At 41.6% G+C, this 23,091-nt stretch overlaps 1 protein-coding gene across 4 annotated transcripts in view; it reads right to left on the bottom strand.

The window, feature by feature from the left end:
- LAMA2 (laminin subunit alpha 2) overlaps positions 1-23,091 on the bottom strand; it is a 1,405,743-nt gene that overhangs the window by 508,483 nt on the left and 874,169 nt on the right. For 3 of the 4 annotated variants that reach the window (XM_082249565.1, XM_082249566.1, XM_082249567.1), the window contains exons 21-23: positions 21,054-21,317; positions 19,753-19,933; positions 16,598-16,734 (exon numbers count right to left, since the gene is read on the bottom strand). In XM_082249565.1, the coding sequence (XP_082105691.1) occupies positions 16,598-16,734; positions 19,753-19,933; positions 21,054-21,317 (582 nt within the window). The remainder of the gene's footprint in view (positions 1-16,597; positions 16,735-19,752; positions 19,934-21,053; positions 21,318-23,091) is intronic. The other variant, XM_082249568.1, reaches the window with a different exon arrangement.

Genomic DNA, 23,091 nt, shown 5'->3' with positions numbered 1-23,091 from the left:
CTCCTCCTACTCCTCATCCTGCCTTTGGGGGTACAAAAAATAGTAATTGGGGCCTAGTCTGGTTCTGTACGTGTGAGATACATACACCTTTTTTTTGATAATATTTTCTATTCCGCTATTCAATCAAAACCTTTGGGTATAAACAATTAAATTGCAGGATAGTCTGTGTCGGTACGTGTGAGATACACCTTTACAATTTTTGGGGTGCATCTCATACTTCCGAGGATTTGAGGGTGCTGCCTGTTCCGAACTCCTCCTACTCCTCATCCTGCCTTTGGGGGTACAAAAAATAGTAATTTGGGCCTAGTCTGGGTCTGTACGTGTGAGATACATACACCTTTTGATATCATATTTTCTATTCCGCTATTCAATCAAAACCTTTGGGTATAAACAATTAAATTGCGGGATAGTCTGTGTCGGTACGTGTGAGATACATACATCTTTTGATTTCATTTTTTCTATTCCGCTGTTCAATCTACACCTTTGGGTAAAAACAATTAAATTGCGGGATAGTCTGTGTTGGTACATGTGAGATACACCTTTCCAATTTTTGGGGTGCATCTCTTTCTTCCGAGGATTTGAGGGTGCTGCCTGTTCCGAACTCCTCCTACTCCTCATCCTGCCTTTGGGGGTACAAAAAATAGTAATTTGGGCCTAGTCTGGGTCTGTACGTGTGAGATACATACACCTTTTGATATCATATTTTCTATTCCGCTATTCAATCAAAACCTTTGGGTATGAACAATTAAATTGCGGGATAGTCTGTGTCGGTACGTGTGAGATACACCTTTCCAATTTTTGGGGTGCATCTCATACTTCCGAGGATTTGAGGGTGCTGCCTGTTCCGAACTCCTCCTACTCCTCATTCTGCCTTTGGGGGTACAAAAAATAGTAATTTGGGCCTAGTCTGGGTCTGTATGTGTGAGATACATACACCTTTTGATATCATATTTTCTATTCCGCTATTCAATCAAAACCTTTGGGTATAAACAATTAAATTGCGGTATAGTCTCTGTCGGTACGTGTGAGATACACCTTTCCAATTTTTGGGGTGCATCTCATACTTCCGAGGATTTGAGGGTGCTGCCTGTTCCGAACTCCTCCTACTCCTCATCCTGCCTTTGGGGGTACAAAAAATAGTAATTGGGGCCTAGTCTGGTTCTGTATGTGTGAGATACACACACCTTTTTTTTGATAATATTTTCTATTCCGCTATTCAATCAAAACCTTTGGGTATAAACAATTAAATTGCGGGATAGTCTGTGTCGGTACGTGTGAGATACACCTTTCCAATTTTTGGGGTGCATCTCTTTCTTCCGAGGATTTGAGGGTGCTGCCTGTTCCGAACTCCTCCTACTCCTCATCCTGCCTTTGGGGGTACAAAAAATAGTAATTTGGGCCTAGTCTGGGTCTGTACGTGTGAGATACATACACCTTTTGATATCATATTTTCTATTCCGCTATTCAATCAAAACCTTTGGGTATAAACAATTAAATTGCGGGATAGTCTGTGTCGGTACGTGTGAGATACACCTTTCCAATTTTTGGGGTGCATCTCATACTTCCGAGGATTTGAGGGTGCTGCCTGTTCCGAACTCCTCCTACTCCTCATCCTGCCTTTGGGGGTACAAAAAATAGTAATTGGGGCCTAGTCTGGTTCTGTACGTGTGAGATACATACACCTTTTTTTTGATATTTTCTATTCCGCTATTCAATCAAAACCTTTGGGTATAAACAATTAAATTGCAGGATAGTCTGTGTCGGTACGTGTGAGATACACCTTTACAATTTTTGGGGTGCATCTCATACTTCCGAGGATTTGAGGGTGCTGCCTGTTCCGAACTCCTCCTACTCCTCATCCTGCCTTTGGGGGTACAAAAAATAGTAATTTGGGCCTAGTCTGGGTCTGTACGTGTGAGATACATACACCTTTTGATATCATATTTTCTATTCCTCTATTCAATCAAAACCTTTGGGTATAAACAATTAAATTGCGGGATAGTCTGTGTCGGTACGTGTGAGATACATACATCTTTTGATTTCATATTTTCTATTCCGCTGTTCAATCTACACCTTTGGGTAAAAACAATTAAATTGCGGGATAGTCTGTGTTGGTACGTGTGAGATACACCTTTCCAATTTTTGGGGCGCATCTCATACTGCCGCGGATTTGAGGGTGCTTCAGTTTGCCTCCTGTTCCCAACTCCTCCTACTCCTCTTCCTCATCCTGCCTTTAGGGTACAAAAAATTGTAATCGGGGCCTAGTCTGTGTTTGTACGTGTGAGATACACCGTATTATAAAAGTTTTCCTATTCCGCTATTCAATATACACCCTTTTGGAGTGTAAAAAATTAAATTACGGCATAGTCTGTATCGGTACGTGTGAGATACACCTTTTAAATGTGTTTAGCGCATCTCCTTCCACCGCCAAGGATTGCAGGGCGCTTCAGTTTGCCTCTTGTTCCCAACTCCTCCTACTCCTCTTCCTCATCCTCCCTTTAGGGTACAAAATTTTAATCGGGGCCTAGTCTGTGTTTGTATGTGTGAGATACACCGTTTTTTATCCTTTTTGCTATTCCGCTATTCAATATACACCCTTTTGGGGTAAAAAACATTAAATTGCGGCATTGTTTGCATATTTGACTGTGAGATACACCCGTGCGATACTGTTGTTGTTTTGTTCCACTATTCAATAAACACCTTTCTAGGGCAAGATCATAAATTACAGAAATATGAGGAGACCGTCAAATAGGGGCCGTGGCCTGGGTCGTGGTGCTGCTGGTAGAGCTCCTGTTGCAAGGAGAGGACGTGGTCAATCTGTGCCAGCTACACGCACAAGTGAAACACCTTCCTCAAGTGTGAGTAGGCGACAGAACCTGCAGAAGTATTTGGTAGGGCATCATACGCCTCTAGAAGTGATGAGGCCAGAAGAAGTAGAGGCGATAGTAGATTGGTTTGCTGCTAACAGTGCCTCCAGTTCCTTTACATTGTCTCCCACCCAGTCTACTGCAGAAAGGTCAGAGTTGGCACCTGCAGCCGATGTCCAACCATCTTTCACCTCACCCCCTTGCAAATCAGGCAAGCAGTCTGAGCCCCAAGTCATGCAGCAGTCTCTTCTTCTTTTTGAGGACTCTGTCAGCAGGGTTTCCCAGGGCCATCCACCTAGCCCTGCCCCAGAAGTGGAAGAGATTGAGTGCAGCGATGCCCAACCACTTATTTCTCAAGATAAGTACATGCAAGGACCATCGCAGCACGTCTCCGATGATGACAAAATGCAGGTGCCAACTGCTGCGGCGTTCAGAATTGTGGAGACCGACAAGGAGGGCAGGGGTGAAGAATGGGTGGAAGATGATGTGGAGGACGATGAGGTCCTCGACCCCACATGGAATGAAGGTCATGCAGGTGACCTGAGTAGTTTGGAGGAAGAGGCGGTGGTCGCACAGAGCCACCAGCACAGCAGAAGAGGGAGCAGGGTGCAGAAGCGGAGTGGGCGTGCCCTAGACACTACGCCTGCTACTACCCAACGCAGCAAGGGAACGAGCGCACCAAAGCCAGCTCAAAGGAGTTCTCTAGCGTGGAAGTTCTTTAGAAAATGTGCTGATGACAGGACACGAGTGGTTTGCACCCTGTGCAATCAGAGCCTGAAGCGAGGCATAAACCTTCTCAACCTGAGCACAACCTGCATGATCAGGCATCTAAGTGCAAAGCACGAGCTGCAGTGGAGTAGACACCTTCAAAACCAAGAAACATCTCTGGCTCATCCTGCTTCCTCTTCTGCTGCAGTCTCGGCCGCTCCATCCACATCTGTAGTGATACCGGCACCTGCCGTCCCGCAAACAGACGATCTGTCAGCAACACCACCACCTGGGTCACCAACCATCTCCACAATGTCCCGTGGAAGCGTTCAGCTTTCCATCTCCCAAACACTTGAGAGGAAGAGGAAGTACCCCCCCCTACCCACCCGCGATCCCTGGCCCTGAATGCCAGCATTTCAAAATTCTTGGCCTTTGAAATGCTGTCATTCCGTCTGGTGGAGACGCACAGTTTTAAAAACCTTATGTCGGTGGCTGTCCCACAGTACGACGTGCCCAGCCGCCACTACTTTTCCAGGCAAGCCATCCCTTCCCTGCACAACCAAGTGGGGGAAAAAATCAGGTGTGCACTGCGCAACGCCATCTGTGCCAAGGTCCACCTAACTACCGATATGTGGACCAGTAAGCACGGTCAGGGGCGTTATATCTCCCTAACGGCACACTGGGTAAATGCAGTGGCGGATGGGCTTGAGGCGGATAGCAATTTGGCGCATGTCCTTCCACCACCGAGGATTGCAGGGCACTTCAGTTTGCCTCCTGTTCCTAACTCCTCCTACTCCGCTTCCTCATCCTCTACCACCTCCTCATTCGGTCAGCGTAACACCTTCACCACCAACTTCAGCACGGCCAGGGGTAAACGACAGCAGGCATTTTTAAAACTTGCCTGTTTGGGGGAAAAACCACACACCGCGCAGGAGTTGTGGAGGAGCATGGAACAGCAGACAAATGAGTGGTTGCTGCCAGCGAGCCTCAAGCCCGGCCTGGTGGTGTGCGATAACGGGCGAAATCTCATAGCAGCTCTGGGCCTAGCCAGTTTGACGCACATCCCTTGCCTGGCGCATGTGCTGAATTTGGTGGTGCAGAGGTTCCTTAAAAATTATCCCGATATGTCAGAGCTGCTGCAGAAAGTGCGGGCCGTCTGTGCGCACTTTCGGCGTTCTCACCCTGCTGCTGCTCGCCTGTCAGCGCTGCAGCATAACTTCGGCCTTCCGGCTCACCGCCTCATATGTGACGTGCCCACAAGGTGGAACTCCACCTTGCACATGCTGGAAAGACTGTGCAAGCAGCAGCAGGCCATAGTGGAGTTTCAGCTGCAGCACGCACGCGTGAGTCGCTCTGCGGAACAGCACCACTTCACCATCAATAACTGGGCCTCCATGCGAGACCTGTGTGCCTTATTGCGCTGTTTTGAGTACTCCACCAACATGGCCAGTGCTGATGACGCCGTTCTCAGCTTAACTATCCAACTTCTATGCCTCCTTGAAAAAACAATTCGGGCGATGATGGAAGAGGATGTGGCACAGGATGAGGAGGAGGAGGAGGAGGAGGAGGAGGATGAAGAGGTAACATTTCCAAGGCTTTCAGGGCAGTCATTCGCAAGGGGCTCAGAGGGTGGGTTCCTGCACACACAAACGCCAGGGACACAATTGTCCAGCAGGGGCACAGTTCTGGAGGATGAGGAGGATGAGGAGGAGGAGGAGATGGAGGAGGAGATGGAACCATGTTCACAGCAGGGTGGCACCCAGGCCAGCTCATGGCCATAACTGGTGCGTGGCTGGGGGGATACAGAGGACACAGACGATACACCTCCCACAGAGGACAGCCTTTCGTTGCCTCTGGGCAGCCTGGCACACATGGGCGATTACATGCTGCAGTGTCTCCACAACGACCGCCGAGTTGCCCACATTCTAACTTGTGCTGATTACTGGGTGGCCACGCTGCTGGATCCCCGTTACAAGGACAACATACCGTCCTTAATTCACTCACTGGAGCGCGATCGCAAGATGCGCGAGTACAAGCGCACGCTGGTAGACGCGATGCTGCTGGCATGCCCACCTGACAGCGGGGCCACAGTGGAAGCACAAGGCAGAGGAGGAGGAGGAGGAGGAGGAAGAGGTCGCCAACACAACCAGGGCACCGCCAGCACCTCAGAAGGCAGGGTTAGCATGGCCGAAATGTGGAAAAGCTTTGTCAGCACGCCACAACAAACAGCAGCACCAGCAGCTCATATGGAACGTCTTAGCAGGAGGCAGCATTTCACCAACATGGTGGAGCAGTATGTGTGCACACGCCTACATGTAGTGAATGACGGGTCTGCCCCCTTCAACTTCTGGGTCTCCAAATTGGGCACATGGCCTGAGCTTGCCCTTTACGCCTTGGAGTGTATTATCTGAACGGGTATTTAGCACGGCTGGGGGCGCTATCACAGACAAGCGCAGCCGCCTGTCCAGAGACAATGTGGACAAGCTCACGTTCATTAAAATGAACCAGGCATGGATCCCACGGGACTTTTCCGTACCTTGCGCAGAATAGCGATGGATACTGACCTTACCCAGCCATTGTTCTATTTTTGCTCTCTCACTCTTTTGGGGTGTACCCTCATTTAAAATTTCTGAAAAAAAGCAGTGTTGGCTACCTCGTCCTCCTCCACCGCCGCTTCCACCTACACCGCCCATAGGTGTGCGCAGCCTATTGCATTAGGATGTGCACCCCAAAGTTTAAATACACATGCATGTGTTTGCCTACATGTACATGGCCCCGATACATTACTCTCCCTGCTGGCAAAGTGAAATAGAGCAGAGCAGGTCCGAGGGAGATCTTTCCCATCTCCTCACTGGTAAACAGAGCGATGATGCTAATGTGCCCTAGGTGATTAGGGTGTGCCCAGGTACACCCGGCACACCCTGTGCACACGCCTATGACACCGCCACATCCACCACCACCTCAACCTCCCTCCTACTCCATATGGGCCTCGTCCTTCAGAGATGAAGAACATTGTTTTATTTTTCTGGGTTTTTTTGTTGTTTTAAGTTATTTCCCTATCCACATTTGTTTGCAGAGCACTTGCCATGCTCTTAACTACGTTTTGCTGCCATTTGCAGCACTCTAGCCCTTTCCTTTGGTGTTTTAGAGCCATTTTAGTGCCTTAAAGTTCGGGTCCCCATTGACTTCAATGGGGTTCGGTGTACGGGAAAAGTTCGGCAAAAGTCCGGGACACGGACCTGGACTTTTTTTTCAAGTTTGGCCGAACCCGCCGAACACGGACATCCAGGTGTCCGCTCAACTCTGTACGATTCTGGTACCTTTGGTACGCTTATTTACCATTTCCCTTTCAAAACATTGCGTCCCACCTTTCTAGTTAGGTGGAACGCATACACCTTTAAGACGGATGACGTCATCGCTGAGCGCCGCTGAGCGGCTATTTCAATCGCCAGCATTCTCTCTCACGTTGTTCGTTCAATGTGTGTCTACATGCTCACAAGCCTTGTCTTGCTGTCGGAACCTCCAGCTATTCGCCTTTACCTGGAACAGACCGGAACCTCGCATCTGATCCCGTATCTCGCTACCGGATCACTCCCTCACTACTGGACCCCTCTACTTACTAAACCTTACTAGTGATAAGTACCCCACAGGGGAATCCTCCATAACTAACTTACACTATCATCTTCTGCACATTAAGGACTGTTACTATCTATGCATACTAATTCTACCATCTGCACTGTTACATAGATTGCTAGCTCTTGAGTCTACTACCATCTATCCTTGCACTGGGTTAGTCTATCCTGTCTATGTCATCTGCTGTCCTTACCACCTGTTACTATACATGATTACTAACCTATCTGCATTCTACCTATTACCATCTACTACTCTCCTGAACATTACTATCAAGTGCTTACCATTACTGTCACTGCTCACACCTGTCCCTTCAGCACATCACCTCCATACTATCATATACATCCTATCATTCCAGGAACATCTTATTGAGTGTGTGTATATCTGTATGCTGAAGTAGACAGGCCCACAGTGATGAGTCTGGAGAGTTGGATCTGGTATTCCAACACATCTCTACATGACTACTGAGTGGAGATTCTGCAGCTGCAAATCCAGCTTACAATAAAAACGCAGGAGCGTTACAAACTCTAATCAGGACCAGACAGGGTCACTTGGTCTGGGAAGAGGTAAAGGCAGGGCAAAGCTAGAATCTGTATACTGGGGGTTATGACTACCAATTTTTAAGATATTGTAAAGTACGGGGTGGGTGGGTATAGGGAAGGAATTAGAATGGAGAAGGGATGCATGAAAGAGGGGAGAGAACATAATAGATGATGGGAAGAGATGGGGTGGGACCCCATCCTCCTCCACCAACAGGTACTATAGCGACACTTTACTATGCTAAGTCAGCAACTGTGAGTATTCATCCATTCTTAGAAAAAGTACTTTTACAGCCATCTCACTCTAAATTGATTTCCAGATTGTTTGGTATTTTATCACAGGGTAAACCATTGAATCCAGGCACAATGGGACAAAGACATTCCGGATATAGAGAAACAGGATTGGGATGAGGTTAATGCCTCAAAATTTTAGCATAGAGCATTTAGGTTGAGGAAGACTCATCCAAATATAGTATTTTCATAGGGTCTACTTTACAATAAATCGGCTACTGAAAATGGGGAAAAGGGACAACATAAATGTCAGGGAGCTGATGGGGCTGTTATACTGTACATATTATCTAGAAGTGCCCTATGTTTAGACCATTTTGGTCTCAGTATCGGAATTTATTTTTCAAAACGCTGAAGTCCCCAACATCTGTTGCCCAAAATGGTGCCTGTTAGAGGTATTTGATAATGTGGATCTTTGAGGTGCTCAGAAAATCTTTCTGAGATGACTTTTGTTTTATGGTAGGACGACTGCATTATTACACAAGATTCAGAAGAACTTTTGGAAAATAATGCCTTAAGAATTGGAAACAATTAGTAAATACTGTTCTTCCTATTTTTAGAATAATATATAAGGCCAGAGGTTTTCCTAGAAAATTTAACAAGATTTGGAGGAACCCTTCCATGTCCTCTACAACCTAATCATACTGACCATGCTATTGTTAACAATTATTTCTCTGCTACTGTATAAGGGATTCTGCTAGACCATAAATTATCTCATATAGAAGTTAGAAGGCTTTTTCACCCTTTGTCAATAATCACTGTGTACCTAAAACATTTCTGGAACACACACTTTTTTTTTGCTTCTATTTTATATGTATAGTTCCTGCTTGTTCTACCTAAACTTGTGAATCTTGCCTCTACCATAAAAAAAGTTAATAGTCACACTTACTTTAGTTATTTTGACAAAGTGTTATTCTGGATCTATCTCGTAGCTGTTATAGGATCACACTTCAACCAGAATCTCCAAGGATGATGTACTGCTAAAGAAATCTTGGGGCTGTCTTTTTGATAACTCCCTAAACCAAGATTCCATTGTCGGCAGTAGACAAACAGAAGGGAATTTGTACTGGCAGGATTCTTTTGCAATTACAGTACATCAAGAGAAAGAGAAAAGTTGAAAGGGTATATTTACAAATATATTTTTCAAGCCTGAATATGTTTTATGATCTTATACATTTTAAAATTAGATTCATCTTTAAAGCAAACTTATGTATTAGCTCATGTAAAGTCTTTGTTTGAAAAAAATGTATACAACAGTTTTAGCTCCTTAACTCAGTAGGAAATTCAGTCTTAAACTTTTTTGATCAAGCAGATTAAAAGACTTCTTTCTGTTCCTTTGTAGTAAATAAAGATCTAATGCATTTGTCTGAATGTTCTGAAATATTCTTGGTAAATCCCCCATTTTATTGGCAACTAGGAGACGGATTGTAAAATATCCATATCAAGAAAAAGGTACAAACCTTTGCATTTCATTATTATAATTTTAACATTTTTATCTTTTAAACTTTACAGTACTGTACTTCTTTTGGTCTGCATATGCTTGATAAAAACAGTGACTATTTCTTTTAAAACCTGTCATTTTTGGGGTCTGTAAAATAGAAATAACCAACCAAATTATGCATTAGGAAGGGACCATGTTTACTTTGACTATTCTCAAAGGCTTGCAGGCACATTTAACTGGACCAGTAAAATGTGTCCCTTAACTTTGCACTTTCCAGACAAAACTTTAACCTTTTAAATATAAAATAAGTATAATAAGAGGGTCTCACCTTTATTTCCTTTTAGCCACTTCAAGACCACCCTATAGCAGATATACTGCTGCAGGGTGACTCTGCACTTCTGTCTCGGGGCCCACACGCACACCACCAGCAGGCCGCTTTGGCTGTGATTACACCAGAAGCCAATCTGCAGGTCTCAGGCTCTGGATGTGTGCCGGAACCAACCGATCATTGGGCAGAGACACAGAACAGAGTTCTGCCTATGAAAACAAGACAGAGTTCCAATCTGACAGAAGGGAGAGTAATAGATGTTGTGTCCCTGCAAAGCAGGGAATAAAATCCACCACTTTCCATAGTAAAAGCACCTAACACAGTACACAAAAACAGTGGCTAGACTTCCTGTTGGGTGTATATGAAGCTTAGTGCACCCAACAGGAACAGGAAGTCGATCTAGCTAATTAGTTGTGGAGGTATATATATCACCTCCATCACCGCAGACCGGAAATACGTCTTTGATAACGCCCAAAGGGGAGGGCGAAACGCATCAACGCAATTTCCAGTTTACGGTCATCGGCACGTCACTTCCGGTACGGTGGAACGCACGCCGGGACCAAGGAGAGATCCGGAGCGCACACCGTGGCCAGGAAGGATTCCAGACTTGCCTCTATTCATTGTCTGCCTGAATTTATGCTACCAAATGTGAGTTTTACTCTTGTTTCTATACATTAAAAGTCTATGTCGGAGTTACACTATTGTGAGCTTCTTTTCTCCACTTATGTGCATCGGGTCATTGAGAGCCACTGAAAGTCACAGATACCTTATCCTTAAGGATTTCTATACCAGGTTCCTTACTGGGACACGAGCTCTGCCGACCCTTTTAGCTATATAGCTTAGGGGTCATCTCAGTCCGGTAAGTTGAATATCCAAAGGGGGAGGATCGGCACTATTCACTGCACTGAATTGATGGCATGATTTTGCACTTTCCTCTTGGCACTCAAGCACTTTTTGGGACTTCTTTGGACTTTTGTTGCTATTATCTATTTATTGGAATATCACTGCATATTTTGCATATATATTGGACTGGCACTATTTATATATTTATTGTATTTTTCACTCATTGTATTATTTATGCAACCCTGAAGCAGGGGTGCCACATGATTTTTTGCACATGAATTGCACGTTGCACTTTATTATTTATTAATTAATGGTATTTTTATTCATCATTCAATACCTCTTTGCGCTGTAATTTGGCACTGCACTTTGAGAAATTTGGTCACCACCTTATTTTTGAACAGCTGCATTTAGGTATAGCACATTGCATTTATCCATAGTGCGGTACACCTTTATTTCATAGGCACACAGTTAACCCTTTGATCACCCTATGATGTTTAATTCCTTCCCAGCCATTGTCTTTAGTACTGTGACAGTGCATATTTTTAGCACTGATCACTGTATTAGTGTCACTGGTTCCCACAAAGTATCAGTTAGTGTCTGATTGTCTGCTGCAATATTGCAGTCATGCTATAAGTTGCTAATCGCCGCCATTACTAGAATAAAAATAAATACAAATTCCAGTATATATACACACCATAGCTTATAGAAACTATAAAAAATAGGATAGAAAAAGATGGGGCTTTGCAGGCCAGTGGGAGTAGAAGGATCAGACCAAAAACCAATTGATATAAAACCAAAATACATTTTATTGATGATTACAGGATAAAACTACACATGGACAACCATGTATACTCAAAAAACAACAGACTGACATACAATACTAAAATCAAACATTGTGAGTCACTAGCAATATAGAAACCAATCCCTTAGGGGGATATGACCAGAAAAAAAGCCTGTGTAGGATGGAGAGTGGGTCTCAAGCTGGATTCGGTCAGAGTAGGTCCCCAGCAAGCCGACGCGTTTCGCTCAAGGCTTCCTCAGGGCCTGAGAGACCATAACAGACCGGTATTTCCTTCTTGGTAGTGACTCATGCTAGACGACAAGGTTGTAGCGATACTAGATGCTGCTTGGAAGATGTTTCTTCCGAAAATATAAATTCTTTACAGACGTCATGAACAAATTTATTGCACTGGATCCGATACTTTAAGTCCCAAATGTGTCCCCAGAAGGAAGGCTTCAGGGTTTACCCTTAATGTAGCCTCCTCAATAGGGATCGCAGCCAGAAAAGGTAGGGGTCCACTCTTAGGTATCTTTTCAAAATATATATGTGTATATATTACACCATAGCTATGATGGATCTAATGTTATATAAAAGTGGCTTAGAGTAGGACGAGAAGCAGCCTTTCCTATGCGTTCCTTGGAATATTGGATTTCCAACCTCTGTACTCTGGTTGGTAGCAGGAATAACCTCTCCTTAGTATGTAAAGTACTTCAGGCAGGGAATGGGGGCATATATGCATATATATATTCAATTATAGGGAACAATCGGTCCTGGGCTACCTAAGCCCTCCGTGGTCAATATACAGCAACAACCTGCCTTAATTGCATTTATCCATAGTGCGGTACACCTTTATTTCATAGGCACACAGTTAACCCTTTGATCACCCTATGATGTTTAATTCCTTCCCAGCCATTGTCTTTAGTACTGTGACAGTGCATATTTTTAGCACTGATCACTGTATTAGTGTCACTGGTTCCCACAAAGTATCAGTTAGTGTCTGATTGTCTGCCGCAATATTGCAGTCATGCTATAAGTTGCTAATCGCCGCCATTACTAGAATAAAAATAAATACAAATTCCAGTATATATACACACCATAGCTTATAGAAACTATAACGTTTGCGCAAACCAAGCAATATATGCTTGTTGGGAATTTTTTTAAACAAAAATATGTAGCAGAATACATATAAATTTACGTAGAAATTCGATTTCTTTCAATTTTTTTAGTGGATATGTTTTATAGCAGAAAGTAAAAAGTATTGTTTTTTTTTTTTTTTTTCAAAACAGTCATTCTTTTTTTTGTTTAGAGCGCAAAAAATAAAAAATGCAGTGGTGATCAAATTCCACCAAAAGAAAGCCTCAACACTTGTAGAGGCGCATGATGCCCTACCAAATACTGCTGCAGGTTGTGTCGCCTACTCACACTTGAGGAAGGTGTTTCACTTGTGCGTGTAGCTGGCACAGATTGACCACGTCCTCTCCTTGCAACAGGAGCTCTACCAGCAGCACCACGACCCAGGCCACGGCCCCTATTTGACGTTCTCCTCATATTTCTGTAATTTATGATCTTGCCCTAGAAAGGTGTTTATTGAATAGCGGAACAAAACAACAACAGTATCCCACGGGTGTATCTCACAGTCAAATATTCAAACTATGCCGCAATTTAATTTTTTAAAAATTTTTTTGAGGTACCCGCAATTCTTCAAGTGTGCGCAATTTTAAAGCATGGCATGTTAGGTATCTATTTACTCGGCGTAAATTGCATTCGAATTACCGCTGTGCAAAAACTGTTTGACATAAAATATTGCAACGATCGCCATTTAACTCTCTGCTAATATATATATATATATATATATATATATATATATATATATATATATAATGTTTGGGGGGAAAAGAAAAAGGCTTAGGCTCCAAGGGGTTAAAGACACACTGCTTATAAGCAATCACAGTATAAAAGAAGACAAATCTTGATTTTTCCTCCTAGAGCAGCAGTGTCACCAGTTCTGCCGGTCACTATTCCTAATCAGCCAGCGTCAGTCAGCATCCCTAATCACCACCACACCAGTCCGTGTCTCTAATCAACACCACTTACTCTTAGTGTCCCTAATCAGTGACGCACCAGTCAAAATATCCTTGATCACTGCTATACAAGTCACATTGTTCCTAGTCATGGCCAATCCAGTTACAATGTCCCTGTTCACCACCATACCAGTTACAACGCCCCTGATCATCGCCACACCAGTCATTTTGTCCCTAATCACCTTAACACCAGTTACAGTGTCCCTGATTACCACCACACCAGTTACAGTGTCCGTGATCACTGCCACACTAGTCCCAGTGTCCCTGAACACTGCCACACCAGTCATATTGTTCCTTATTACTGCCACACCAGTCTAATTTTCCCTGATCACTGCTATACCAGTCCCAGTGTCACCACACTGGTGTAAGCCAGCAGCAGTGTTCCTGTTTGCTGTCACACTAGTCCCTAGTGTCACCAGACCAAAGTAAGCCAGCAACAGTGTTCTTGATTACTGCTACACAAGACCCACAGTCATCAGACCAATGCTGCCAACAACAGTTTTCCTGATCACCACCACACCAGTGCAGTGTTCCCACTGCCTGCTGTCTGTACTAACCCTGGCCTGTTTATTGACATTGTTTTTTTCTGCTGACTGGACTGGTCCTTTTCCTATTTGTTAACTATGTCATTGCCTGCGGCATGAACCCATCTGCTCACCCTGCAGACTACGTTCTTGCAAAAAAACAATCCCAGCCATTCCTTGTAAACAAGTGAACTCCTGGAACCACATGGACTCTTTTTTATTCCTTTCTATAGCCGGCTGTACTTCCTGGACAGTGAACATAGCATTCCTAGGGGCAGCCACGTTCCAGTAGGCTAGACCTGCTTGGCTTATAGGAACTGGGACTGTATAGGTGACACCACACTAAACTATATTCCCAGACTCATACACAGGAGACTATTACAGTACATTGGTGGTGACACAATTGGTTGATTTGTGTGATACACAGGATACAATGTCTGGTACATAATCAGTCCAGACACTGAAAAAGACTCCCGCATGTGGTATCGCCATGCTCAGGAGGAATAGTGTTTTGGGTTGAAATTCTAAGTATGCCAATACTGTGTGTGAGATTATCTTATTAAATTTAGAACTTTATATTAAAAAAATATATATTTTTATTTTATTTCCACATTTTCCAATAACTTGTGGCAAAAAAATGAAGTTTTCAAAAGACTCGCTTCCTAAAAAATACATTGGTGTGTTTACTCCCCAAAATATTTTGTGAGTGTTTCCACTGTTCTAGTGCACCAGGGCCTCCAAAATGTAATGGTTATTCAGTTAATCAGATGATTAATTTATGCCCCTAGAAAGTCTGAAGGTACTCATTGGATTGTGGGACTCTCTATGTGGTTAGGTTGTGAAAAAGTCTCATGTATGCGGTATCACCACATTCAGGAAGAGTAGCAGAATGTGTTTTGGGGTGTTATTTTAAGTATGCCTATGAAGTGTGTGAGAAATATTTTATTAGTTGACAACTTTGTGTAAAAAAATACATTTTTCTTTTCTTTCCTTCATTTTCCAAAAACTTGTGGCAAAAAAGTGAAGGTGCTCCTTGAATTGTGGGTCTCTCTATGCATGTAGGATATGAAAAAGTCTTACATATGCGGTATCCCCATATTCAGGAGGCTAAGCAGAATCTGTTTTTGGGATTTAATTGTATGTATGCCAATGCTGTGCGTGAGAAATAACTTGGTAAAATAACAATGTTGTGAAAACAATTCTACATTTTCAAAAAAATTGTGTCAAAAATTAACATCTTCCAAAAACTCATCATGCTTCTTCGTAAATACCTTTAACTGTTGACTTTTCAAAAAGGGGTCATTTTGGGGGTATTTGTATTATCCAGGCAATTTAGGGCCTCCAAAAATGATATAGGCAGTCAGTACATAAGGACTAATCAATTTTTAAATATACAGTATATACCATGGTTTGTAGACTCTATTACTTTCTCACAAAATAAATCATTTACACTGATCCGGGTTATTTTTTACCATAGAAATGTAGAAAATATAGAAAATAAATAAATAGTGGTACATAAATACTACCAAAAGAAAACAGTTTAAAAATGATAAAAATGCCATTTGAGTACAGTGTTGTAAGTCTGAGTAATTCAAATTGCGGCAGCACTGCAAATTGAAAAATGGCCTGGACTGGAAGGGGATGAAAGACTTGAAGTTCGTTGTCCAGCACTAAATTCTGTATTTTTTCTTACATTGCCCCTACTTTATTAAAATTCTTGTGATGGTTTTATTTTAGAAGCTTTGATATGTGATCAAGGTCAAATGACTTGCATTCAGCACTGGCACCTAGTGCAAGTGTATACTGACAAGCACATTCCCCACATGGTTTTATACCATACCATTAGGCTCCACTCAGCTCTGCTTGTTACATAGCAAACACAGAAGAGACATTTGCATACTAATCACCTGTATACATGATCCTGATAAATACATTAGCAATGTTTCTTCACTACCATAAATAATAAAAGATACTAACAAGTGGTGGTTTGGTTGGAGTAATTGCTTGTGTCATTAATGTAATTGGATTCATTAACTGAATTAGACACTCATTTTGAAGTTGTGTTAGATCATTGTGATCTTTTTCTTTCACAACTGTTTTACAAGACAAATGATGATGATCAAGCAAACAATGTCATGTATACTGCCAAGCAACAAGCTTATATATACGTTTCATATTAACTGTTTCTCTTTCTACTAGTTAAATGCAACATCCATTTCTCCATGAAAATTAAATACTTCACACAAAAGTCAAACTCCAGCTAATTAAAAATATTACCAGATTATTTTTCTCAAAAATTGTAATAACTGCTTTGACCGTGATGCGACATTTGGGAGCATGTTACTTATTATATTAGTAGGAAAAGAAAATACAGTACACGTACTATCATTGAAGTTCACCAGATAGATATATTAAAACAGAAGAGACACATCAAAGTTCACATCAAATCCTCAGCAAGAAAAAGTACTAATCAATACTATCATTGGCAATCATACCTTGATGTTTGTGAGTATATAATAACAGTCTGACCATTATTTACCCTACTGAGAATGTATTGATTGACTGACCTTGCATCCAGTGATAATGCTGTATCCCCAGTGGTTTGGTGCACATTTCTCACATTGATCTCCAATGGTGTTGGGAGGACAAACACATTGGCCTGTTTCCTCCTCACAGTTATTCCCAACATGAGGGCAATCACAAGCTAAATGGTGGGAAAAATGTCATATTAGGCACAGCAAGGTTAAACCATTGACAAATATCGGCAGCATAATACTGTTATATTTTCTGCTACTGTAATGGGATAAACAGGCAAAAGAGTTTTTTTAATAAATTCACTTATAAGATCTAAAACACAATCCAAAATCAGCTTTGTTAGGTTTACTACAACCAGTTTATTGAAGGCCAAATATTAATTGCTATTATTTACTGCAGGAAAATGCTCTTTATTTACACCTGTAAGACCAGGAACTTGTGACACCCATGTGCAAGGGGCCAAAAACTGTGTATAAAGACCTTAGTAATCTTGGGTATAGGCAAGCAAATTTCTTCTTCATAGAGCACAGAGCAGTAAAACAAAAATAGAAAATGTTTAATTTGAGTGCAGTAATTTACTTGCATACACGTTTACTGGTCTATAAGCATGTGTTAGGATTGAGTTCACCTGCTGGTGGCACTGTGTTGCCCTGGGCTGAATGCTACAGTTCCAGTGTCCACCAGCAGGTGTCTCCCAGAAGCCAGCAGGCTTCTATGATCACTTACACCTGTGTTCAGCTGCCATGTGGCTATTTAGGGCTGCTCCTCCCTTTCCAAAGTGTGTCACTATTCTGATTGCCTTCTTGTTGCCAGAGCCTTGTTCCTGCGATCCTGATTCTTAAATCTGTCCTTTACCCCTGTGCCTTGCTCCTGCTCTCTGCCCTTGTACCCCCTCTTCCTTGCATTAGATAGATATTTGTAGATTGTCAGTTGTTGGTATATTAGTTTTTTTGGGGGTTGGGTTTTGTTTGCTGGTATTACCTATGTTCACTGGTTGCTGTGTATGCTTGTTTGTATGCTTCACTCTAAATAAATCTCACTTTAAGGTTATCTACATTGTTTGGTCTCAGTTTCCATGTGTAGCTATGTGTCTGATCTCCCTAGCTGCTGCTGAATCCTGACAGCATGTTTACACAAGATTACATGAGAATATTACAATACTGGCAATGAAGAAAAATTTTACTCTTCTATACTCGTCTATAAGCTTATGCACCTTTACTCACCTATACTCAGCATTACTCAGGTATTTACACACAGTTTTTGGTCCCTTGTACATGGGCGTCACAAGTGTCTGAGTAAACATCAGTAAATGAGGACACTTGTGTGCAAGAGGCCTTACAGGTCTAAATAATGAGCATTTGCCTGCAGTAACATATAGCATCTAGTAATCAGTCTTCATTAAACTGGTTGTGGTAAACCTAAAAGCTGATTTTTGGTTTGTTTTTTTAGATTTCATCGGTGATGTAAATTGTATCTATTACTCATCTGTGTGCAATGTCCCATAGACAACAATGCATCTCATTTCAGATCAGAGTAAGGCTCCATGTACACGGGACACTGGAAATGGCCGTTTAGGAGCAGTTGGGCGTTTTTTTCAGAAGCCCCTGAACCCATCTACATTTTATCTTATCTGTCCATGTACACCAGGTCGTTTACAGTCATTTGCAGGCAGTTGCATTCAGGGACTGTTTTTAGAACGCAATTATTTGCGTTCGAACGTGTGTTTCCCAGCGTTTCAAACGCACAAACGCGTCTGAACGCATCTGAACGCATCCGAACGCGTCCGAACGCGATGACCCGCGTTTAGCGTTCGCGTTTTTCCATTTTAAAGGGGAATAATTTTTTTGACATCTAGGAACGCTTCTAAACGCAAACGCCCGCAAACGCCACTAAACGCCCACTAAACGCGGGTACAAACGCGACCGAACTGACGTTTCAAACGTCCTAAAAATTCCAGCATTCAAAGGGACTTTTAACAACGTCCTGTGTACATGGAGCCTAAGGCCTGTGTGCAAGAGGCCTAGGGCAAATGTTCCAGAGTAATTTTGTAATTGCTGCTCTTGAGTAAACAGAACACCTGTGCTGAAAAAAATCATTTTTTAGTTAATTGAAGTACATTTCAGTGTATTCTATACACTGGTTGTCTGAGCCTTTTTAATTGTCATTGTTATAAGATCAGATGTGAAAACCCCTGCACAATCTCCCTAGTAGTAACACAAACATTGGTATTTTTCTGGTCATAATTCCAATATGAATAATCAACACTATATATAAAAATGAATTAAAGCCAACCTGAATGTTTAGATTAAATCAGCTAAGTACATTTAAGGTGCATTAAAAAAAGGAGGTGCAAAGTCTTAAGTGGGGTACACACTAGTAGAAACCCTGCCAAAAATTCTCGTCTGAGGTAAAATCGTACGATTTTCGGCTAGTGTGTACACAACTTTCAGCAGCCGATGCCGACATTTTCAACGAAAAAAAACAGAGGGGCAAACACCAAAATTTTTATCGTCCGTCCCCAGCACTACCAATTTTCGTTTAATGCGTATGCAGTACATCCGCGAAAAATCTAAAACGAAAGACCGCGCATGATCTGAAGTTGCTAAAGACCCAGAAGTCTAGGTACAAACATCCCAAAAAAAAATAAAAAATCGGACGACAAATTTGGTGAACATTATGCACTGTCAACTAAAAACGGTTATGACCGCTGAGCATGGGAGAGAAAAATCGGAGGATATTTTGTCTGATTTTCATCAAGTGTGTATGAGCCTTACAGTGTGTTTTCTTTAGAAAGCAGTAACAGTCTGAGTAAACAAATATGTCCCCTGCCAGCATGCTGTAGAAAAGAACCGTTGCTCCCTGTCTGAAAAAAGTAGTCTCTCTGTAGAGGTCCAACATCCTACTTGCTGAATTTAGTGATACAGCTCTCCAAACAACACAGAACATAAGCTTTACAGATTTAAGGACTATAGGTGTGACTACACAGAGGGCATGTTAGGCATCTAAAGAGTGACTTCCAAACAGAGAGTAAGGGTCCTTCTTTACAACATAATTACTGAGACTGCAATAGTTTTCTAAAGTAAACAAACTGTGAGACTTTACACACCTTTTGTTTTGATGTACCTGTAATAAAAGTAGCCGATTTAAACTCAAACTACAATTCTCCGTTAACAGAAAATGTACTTACGGGTACATCCACCTTCTTGAAAGTCATAATATCCACGGGCACAATGGTCACATTTATCTCCAGCTACTCCAGGCTGACAATGACATTGCCCATTGTCATCACAGTCAAATGATTTGGATCCAAAAGAGTTGCAGTTACAGGGAACACATCCTTGAGAGAAAACAGGACCATACGTTTTTGGCTGAAAAGGGAATAGAACACAAAAATCAGTTATCTACAAAGATATTTGTTGATATAAAAATGTATAAAAGAAATAACAAGGCAAACCACATAATGAAATTATGAGTTAAAAAAAAAAACACTAAAGGGGCCTGCACACACATGCAACTATTTACTCCATACTTAACAGTAAGACCACTGAGTCCCTAGAATATTTCCAATAACAGTGAGAGAAACTACTGTATAAAGTAAGGTCTAGTTAATCACTGTCGTTTTAACAAAGTACAATTTAAACAATTACAAAGTGTTTAAATATGTGAATTTGGTTTAAAAAAGTGAAGGCCTTTTTTAAAAAGAGATTCAATAACACTATCTAATCTCTGCAGGACACTACTCCACACTGTGTCTGCATTTTCCAGTTATTCATAAAATTAAGACAAAGAACACCTAATCACCAATCAGCACTTTTTTCCTATTCATTACTATGCAGTGAAAGACAGTCAAATGAATATGCTTTATTAAAATGCCATAATATTTTTGTTTTGAAAAGCAGGGCTATGGTAAACCCATAATGCTGCTTAATAAAAGGGCACCATAGAGAAATAAACATTAATAGCATAACCGGTGTAGGGAGATGCAACTAATCCTGGGCCCTATAAAGTTGAATAGGGCACAAATTGTCCGCTCTACTCTCCGAAATAGCAAATCACAAAAACCATCAAAGATAATATCTTTTGTAGTCCTTATGTAAAGTGTCTGTCAGTAAAATTGTCCCTGTGCTCCCCAGGAGCATGTATGGAGTATCCTTACATTTTATATAAGCTGTGTAACCAATTTTGTCATATTTTGGGCATACTCCAAAAACAAGCATGTTTCTTACAATTTTGCTACTCGATAAAGCAATTAAATGCTATGTTATACTTTTTCATTATGTCTACATAATTGCTAAAACAATATCTATCCATGTTTGAACTTCAAACATCACTAGTTAGGAAATAGTGCAAAAGTAAGGATGTTATTAACAACACTTTTAGCTTTTGGAAATCAGACCCTTGTCAATGTAATTCAGATATCAATCAGTAACTTGTCGTGCACTGGTAGTGAACTCCACGCCATGCAGAAAAAGCCTGCAAAACAATTACCGGGTTTAATGGTTTGTAAGCTCCTCTAGGACAGCCTCTTGATGTGGGGTAGTTCCACCTTCGAACAGGAACTTGGATATTTTGAGATTTCCGAGGCAGTTCTTTCCTCTCATAACCCTGCCTTTTAAACTCACATCGCTTCCCAAAGAACTCTGGTTTACAGATACACCTCCCTGTTATGTCACAGCGCTTGGACATTGAACCAGTCACACTACAGCTACAGGGCTGACATATCTGCTTTTCAGAATCCCACCAACAGTTAGGCTTTTAGAGTGAAAGCAAAGAGAATAGAGGGAAAGTGTAAGAAACATAAAAAGATACAACAGAATTGGAAAGTAAGAGAAATTGTTAAGCTTCTGAGATCTGACATTCAAGTGAGAAAGAACACAATGTCTTTCTGAAGAATATAGCAAATGACATTTAGCAATGAATATTTCATGCATTGTCTGAGATACATCACACAACAAATTATAATTGTAATTAAATGATAAATTATTCTAGATGAGTGCTGATATATTATTTGTTCACTCAACTTAATAATGAAACATTAAAATCATGAGAAATAGGAAAAGCAACTATATATTTAAATCATTATAAAATTAGAAAGATATATGGACCATTACACTGTACTAAAATATAAATTAAATAAAATTTCAGTGTGAATAAGGTATGTCAAAAATAAAAATCTAAACAGGCAGAGGTATGATTCCTAGTTTTCAGTAATTATGATGATGTTTAAAGAGGGTAGACTGAAAATTACCAAAATGGCAAATTAAGTAAACCTTTGAAAAATGGGTGGTTCTAACAAATTTTTAAATATGTAGACTAGAGCTGTTATTGATTTTGACTTTGCTGCCCAGCTATTTTTAAGGCCAAATGATGCCCAAACCTCCATGATCACTGATCACCTTTAAAGGAAAGCTGTCATGGCAGAAAATGGCTGCCATTATGGAGCTGTAAAAGCTAGTTGCCTGGCTGTCATGTTGATGGTAATGCCTCATCATTCTGGATATGCCAATAAGGATATTAGATTTACTATCCTTAACTACATGTTTGTTTTCTATCAGAAACTCAATAGATTGAAAATATTAGGTGGGAATAATATATGGGCAACTCACATTTTAGGAGGGCAGCAATTTCTAATGATAGGTTTACATTAAAGCTAAATTCTATGATAAGCAAATGTGTACTCTTCCAGATCTATGCAATAATCCAGTGTAAAGGTTTGCCTCTGTACAGAATTTGTCATAAAGACCAATCACTGCTCTCCTTATGTAGATTGACTGGTCTTGTCTCCAACCCCCCTTAAAAAAAATGTAGGCAAAATGTAGTGGGGGGAGTCTTCTGCGTCCCTGTCAGGACCTGGTTCACCTGCTGGTGGCACTGTGCTTCCTTGGGTTGAAAGCTGCAGTTCTGGTATCCATCAGCAGGTGTTTTCCAGCAGCCAGCAGTTTTCTTCAATCAGCTCCACCTGGACCCAACTGCTGATAGGGTACTTAACCATGTGTCTACTAACACAACTTATGTCAGTGTCTTTCTTGCTGCCACATTCTGAATGTCAGTTGCTCCTGCTCCAGCTTGCATCCTGTACGCTGCTGCCCTACTCTTGCTCCCCTTTGTTCCTGTACCAAGTCCTGACCCCCCCCCCCCTATATTAAATATTGTAAGGGACCTCAGACTTAAGCTTATTTGATTATATGACCATTTCATGCTACAGCTAAGTCTGAGTTGTGATAGGTAATGATAGGTAATGAAACCTAATTAATAGTTCCCACTCTTAAAATCATTACGCAGCTTGCTTGGGACATCACAGGATTTTTCTGACATGGTCAGAGAGTTTTAAAATGAAGGCATTTGAAATGCAACCTATACACAAACATAAATATTACTGGCGGTCCCCAGGTTACAAATATCCGACTTACAAATGCCTCCTACTTTCAAACAGAGGGAGACAACAGGGAGTGGGAGGAAATCTACCCCTAGGAAGGGAAATTCACTCCTGCTAGAGTTATCATGGGAAAAGTTGTCTCCAATGGAG

The sequence above is a fragment of the Pelophylax lessonae genome (assembly GCF_965119305.1).
Source record: "Pelophylax lessonae genome assembly, chromosome: 3".
Lineage (NCBI taxonomy): Eukaryota > Metazoa > Chordata > Amphibia > Anura > Ranidae > Pelophylax > Pelophylax lessonae.
This window is presented reverse-complemented; position numbering and strand designations above follow the sequence as displayed.